The sequence below is a fragment of the Hippocampus bargibanti genome, linkage group LG11 (assembly GCF_051943395.1).
Source record: "Hippocampus bargibanti isolate YZ-2025 linkage group LG11, ASM5194339v1, whole genome shotgun sequence".
In the NCBI taxonomy this organism is placed as follows: Eukaryota; Metazoa; Chordata; class Actinopteri; order Syngnathiformes; family Syngnathidae; genus Hippocampus; species Hippocampus bargibanti.
The window spans coordinates 6,039,001-6,045,000 of record NC_142744.1 but is presented as its reverse complement, the minus strand read 5'-3'; the positions used below and the strand labels follow the sequence as shown (position 1 = coordinate 6,045,000).

At 40.0% G+C, this 6,000-nt stretch overlaps 1 protein-coding gene across 3 annotated transcripts in view; it reads right to left on the bottom strand.

The window, feature by feature from the left end:
• camsap2b (calmodulin regulated spectrin associated protein family member 2b) overlaps positions 1-6,000 on the bottom strand; it is a 34,227-nt gene that overhangs the window by 3,545 nt on the left and 24,682 nt on the right. For all 3 annotated transcript variants that reach the window (XM_089008034.1, XM_089008032.1, XM_089008033.1), the window contains 5 exons: positions 5,375-5,546; positions 3,545-4,193; positions 2,193-2,329; positions 1,811-2,022; positions 236-335 (listed from right to left, as the gene is read on the bottom strand). In XM_089008034.1, coding sequence (XP_088864160.1) covers positions 236-335; positions 1,811-2,022; positions 2,193-2,329; positions 3,545-4,193; positions 5,375-5,546 — 1,270 coding nt within the window. The remainder of the gene's footprint in view (positions 1-235; positions 336-1,810; positions 2,023-2,192; positions 2,330-3,544; positions 4,194-5,374; positions 5,547-6,000) is intronic.

Below are 6,000 nucleotides of genomic sequence, written 5' to 3'. Positions count from 1 at the left end.
CTTTATTGCCTCTGAGGGAAGCATGCAATAGAGGGAAAGGAGACAAGGACATAACAAAAGATTGTGACCATAAAATGCAATTTTCTTTGTCTGCTCCTGTCCTTTCTTACTCCCTTTTTTATTGTTGTTTTTTGCGTTGAATATTTTCAGAAGTGGTTGCGCACATAGTAATAATGCGCTTAAAAACCCGCAATGATCTTCCCAAATGAAAACGTGAGAAAAGGGCTTTTATTACCTGTAGTACTTCTTGTTATCTTGATGGTTGCTCTCGTTATCAGTCAGATTCAAAGAAGCCAAAGAAACGCTCGACACCGAGTAGCCTCGAGGACGCACCCCTTCAAAATAACATTACACTGGTTAAGCATGATTTTTTTAAACCGTATTTTCCAGTGTATATATCATTATACAGACGCTCCCCTACTTACGAACATTCGAGTTACAAACAACAGTACATATGAACCTTTTTATAGTAACGTATTAGTATTCTTTCAAGTTGTACATGTACATATCTTTATAGAGCATATATTTTTTAATGTTTATTTTTCAGTACAAACCAATACGAGTTACGTATACAAGCCTTAAACATACTTATATAAACCTTAAACATACTTATATAAGCTGTACAGGACAACCGACGTCGCCGGACAAGTTGTGTCCATAATTTGTAAAATGGCTTCAAATGACTTCTACTGAGCGTCTTTTACAAAGATTCCACCGCATATAGCTATATTTTAAGTTTTAAGACTTGCGCTGAATATTCAGGAAGTCTTGTTTTTGATTTGGTAACGTACGTGACGTCACTAAAAGGACCGCCCTTTACCGTAAAAAAGATGCATTGTAGCGGTCCTTCCATCACGTCAATGTATTTTGCTGTACGTGTTTGGTCTGAGGACCTCGTGTTGCACCCAAAAGCCGCCAGAAGGCCAGAAGAGGGCGTCCAAGCGCCATATAAGGAATTTATCAGCCTGTGGAAACGGAGGTGGCCACAGGAGGTCGTCATGTTGTGCCTCTTTTATTGGGTGAGAGATTTTCCCCCAATGTTGCCTCAAAATGGCACAAATAAATTCTTTAATCGATTGCAAACATGTATGCTTTCCTCTTCAGAACTATTTGAATCATATTCATCACTGAATGTGTAACAAGAAAGCACATTCTCCGAATCTGAGGCCATTGTTTTGATTCACAAGTAATGCAAGACGTCTTGGCGTGACGTCACAAACTGGGGGCGGGACTTTCTGAAAATGCCCAATTCTCAGCTCAATTTTTTTGCAGATTTTGGACACTTTAAGTCATTTTTATTGGTGTTTTGCATTTGAATAAAAATACATACTGCATGTTTTGGGTATTTTAGATGCTATAAAACGTTTTTCTGGTGTCAGTTAAAAAAACTAAAAAGTGACGTCGGTTGTCCTTTAAACATACATTCCATACAAAATATTGCACTGAAGCAACTCACGAACAAATTCACCCTACGAACGACCATTCGGAACGTATCTAGTTTGTAAGTTGGGGAGGGACTGTATTTTCAAACTTTTTCCATATACGTATAAGGTGCACCGGACTATAAGGTGCACCCTCAATTAATGAAAAAAATATTTTCCAAATATAATATATACATTTACAATGGAGTCTGTGTCTGTCTGCTGACAGTAGTTGCAAGAACTGATGTGGCTCAATATGACTTGACATATAAGGCGCACCTGCGTATAAGGCGCGTGGTTTGAAAAGAAATCAAAGCTTTTCGGTGCGCCTTATACACTGGAAAATATGCACATTAATTTTTTTCACATGGGATTTGCACATCACCCACCTGTTCCTCTCAGAGAGGGAGCGGAGGAATCCATAACATCCCTATGCATGGACTTTGGACGAGGCTTCTTTTGACTTCCACACCTGGGCTTGACTATTTTATCCATGTCCTCCATCAGCTTGAGCTGTTTTCTCCGAAGATACTCATTCTTGATGTATTCTCTTCTCTCTCTTTCGTCGTCCCTTTTCTGTTGCTCTTCCTCTGCTTTCAACCTAATGGGCGGGAACGTTCATCGATGTTAAATAAAATAGCAGATACTTGATTAATTACATTCACTGTGGGGTGCCGGGTAGTACAATTAAATTCTTTCCACAAGATTTTTCCCATGTAAAATATGGATTACAAATGGTTTCAAAACGAAGACACAGTGAAAACGACGAACCGAGCGGCTTCCTTCTTCTGCTCCTGGTCCAGTTCCTGCTGTAGTTTCTTCTCCTGTGCCTCCTTTTCCCTCCTCAGCCTCTTCTCCAGGAGAGCTGCTTTTTTTGCCGCCATGTCCTCTTCATTTTTTGCATCATCCTGGTGTTAGACGAATAGTGAAAAACATGATCGTCATTAGATTAGATTAGATGAGCCTTTATTTGTCTGGAGAAATTTACATTTCACAGCAGAAATTTACATTTCACAGCAGGAAAAAAACAAAATACAGCAGCTGCTGTAAAGGTAGCCACTCACGCGGTGCCGTCTTGAAGTCAAAAACAAAACAAAAAAACAAATAATGTGACCCAATAGAAAGGACAGAGACAGTCATTCAATCTTAAGCACTTTCTGCAACCTCTTTGTTACATGAAGCAGTTCTAGATGAAAAAGGAGATCCACTGGTGAAAAGGACATCAAAGCCTCCTTTTCACCAGTGGATCAAAGATGGTCATGGTGGAATGTGCACATCGGCTACAAGCTAAGTTTTGAAAGCAAACATGAAGCTGTAGCAACCATTGACAAAAAGAGATTGGCCCATATCTCTTGTCCCACGTAAATCCACTTCAACTCCAAGCCGCGACAGTTCCACATTGGTGCTCTGCGCTGATGCTCCTTTCTTCTTTCATAATAATAGTAGATGTATAGTACGAAAAAACAAATCTGTGATGCAGCTTGGGATGAAGAAGGAGAACACGACTGCAGTTTCAGTCACTGGGTGCATTGAGCATAACATTGCCCATAAGTAGATTCAGAGAGTAAACAAACAGCGCCTCTACTGGTTACAGGGTAGTATTGCACACAATGAAATCTATCAAAGATTTGGATTTTAATAATGATAATAACTACATTTTATTAATAAGCGCCTTTCTAAACTCTCAAGGTCACTTTACAGTCACAGGATAAGTTTTTCTGTGGGTGAGCAGCGACAGCGCCAGCGTTCACTCAACCCGGAAGTTAATAAATAAAAAGCTAGCTAGCCAGCTAGTAGATAGCCAACAGATAGCGAGCTAGATAGCTAGCCACCTGGATAGCTTTATAACTAATAGCTAGCTAGATAGATAGTTAGTTAGCTAATACACTGCATGTCACTATAAAATACACAGATAGATCTAGATATCTGCTAATTGGCTATCTAGCGGATAGCTAATAGATAGCCAACACAGCTACTAGATAGCCAGCCTCTTAGCTATATAGCTTCTAGCTAGATAGCTAGTTAGCTAATACACTGAATGTCCCAAATTTAATAATATAATAATAATAATAATAATAATAATAATAATAATAATAATAATAATAATTGTAGTCACAACTCACCTTAAAAAAGAACCCACAGCACATCTTCTGGTCCTCTTCAGTTTCTCCAGTTGTCTCCTGAGCTTGGCTCTCTGAAGTCCAGAGTCCAGATAGCGTCACCTCCCTGAGTTCTTTCTTTTCCTGATGGTGTTTGTTGTTGCCTTGGATCTCAGAGAAGGGTTGACACAAGACCTCCGAAGTCCTTGACTTTTCATTTCTTTGCCCGCTATATTCCGGCTCTACTGATTCTTCTTCTTCCTCTCTGACTGCGGGAGGTTGAGGCGTACTAGCACAATTCTTCTCCACAACCTCTTCTTTGCTCTCCTTGGTCTCCAAGCGCTTGCTATTCCTGGATTCTTCGTCGGGGCTCAGATACGCAAATGAGCTGGTGTGCGTTTGGCTGGACGTAAACCGCCTCAGTCTAGGTAAGCTGTCCACTGATGTGGGGGTGTTGAGCATTCGGTTGATGGGGGTGATCTTCAGCTCATTCGGACGCGGTGTTCGAGGTGTCCTGGCGTGGAATGAGGCAGGCCGTCGCTTAAGGCCGGCAGAGGGGCGACTGACGGGATTAGCGGAACCGGACGAGGACAAAACGGGGGATAAGGAACCCACCGATCCTCTGGCGGACGCTCGGCCTGTGACACTGCTGCTGCGCAACTCACGAAGCTGCCTGGGGAGGGGGAAAAAATCATCAAGCAGTTTGGTTTATGTTGTTAATATTTATTTATCATCTAAATCTTATGTGTCAAAGTCAAGTCAGTCAAGGCCCAGGGACCAAATCTGGCCCGCCACATCATTTAATTCGGCCCGCAAAAGCAAATCTATTTGCTGTATATTTACTATTAGCTATCTAGCTCGCTATCTATTAGCTATATAGCAACTAGCTATCGAGCTATCTATTAGCTATGTCCTTGAGAATTTTGAAAGGCGCTTACAAATACAATGTATTATTATTGCTATATATTAGCTATCTAGCTCGCTATCTATTAGCTATATAGCTATCTATTAGCTATGTCCTTGAGAGTTTTGAAAGGTGCTTATAAATTCAATGTATTATTCTCATTATTATTAGCTAGATAGCTAGCTTTCTATCAATTTGAGTTACTTCCGGGTTGAGTGAACGCTATCCAGTCGTCATGTCGGAAGTTGAATAAATCAGAAGGGCTATGGTATGAAATCAGCATTTAGTGTGAATATTTATTGATTTATTTATCTAGCTATCCAGCTATCTTTCTAGCTAGCTACAATATCTATCTATTAGTTATATAGCTATCTAGCTGGCTGGCTAGCTATCTAGCAAGTTAGCTATTAGCTATCTATTGGCTAGCTAGCTATCTTTCTATCTATTTGAGTCACTTCCGGTTGAGAGAACGCTGGCGCATGTAGGTGCCACAGCTCACCCACAGAAAAAAAAACTTATCCTGTGACTGTAAATTGACGTTGAGAGTTTTGAAATGTGCTTATAAATGAAACGTATTATGATTATTAAAACAAACTTGTAAAATTCCATGACGCTTGCTAAAGTCCGAACCAAAATGTCAATTTGTTGTATGTAAACCACAATAACAGTCATTATTCTTGACTTCAAATTTGAAAACTAGTTATTCATTCATTTCTTGTGCGTTATGTATGTAATATGTGATGTGGATTAAACATTCAAATGGCTTCACCAAATTCATCATGGCCCCCCAGAGAAGAAAGCGTAACTACAATATGGCCCGCGGCAAAACATGACTTTGACACCCTTGATCTAAAAATCGATATTCTCACTTCATAATAAAAACAAAATAATGGCTTTCATCATCGTCTTATTGAGGTAGCAATCATACTGGTACGGTTCTGGTGGGCTACCTGTGCGGCGATGGCGCATGGGGAGGAATGACCCAAGCTTTTTGCTGTTGTTCTTTCATGGACATGATCCTCTCCTGCTGTTGAGCCAGTCGTTGCATCTCTGTCTGAAGGAAGCCCAGTGACGTGTTCAGCCTTTCGATTGAGCGAGTGTACTCCGCAAGGTCCGACTCCACTGGGGTTAAAACAGCATCACATAAACAATTAGGCTATCGAATGCATTGTTGGAATTTATAGATACCATTTGAATATAGAATAGATGTTTAATAATAATAATTAAAAATAATAAAAAATAATAATAATAATAAATGTTATTTATAAGTGCCTTTCGAAACTCTCAAGGACACTTTACAGTCACGGGATAAGAATTTTTTTTCTGCGTGTGAGCAGTTTAAGGCTTATATAAGTATGTTTAAAGGACAAATGAATAAGGCGATGGTGAATCGTTGTGTGTTGCACCAAGACTACCAATTGCTGTAACACCAAACAGAAGTTGACACAAATTCCCAGCAGACAAATCAGCCCATTTCCAACGGAGCTTGGCCGCCATCATGTGCATTTTCTGGGAGCTACATTTGAGTCCAGATGGCTTGAATTGATACGGAGGAACTTCTTTAATCGAATGCAAA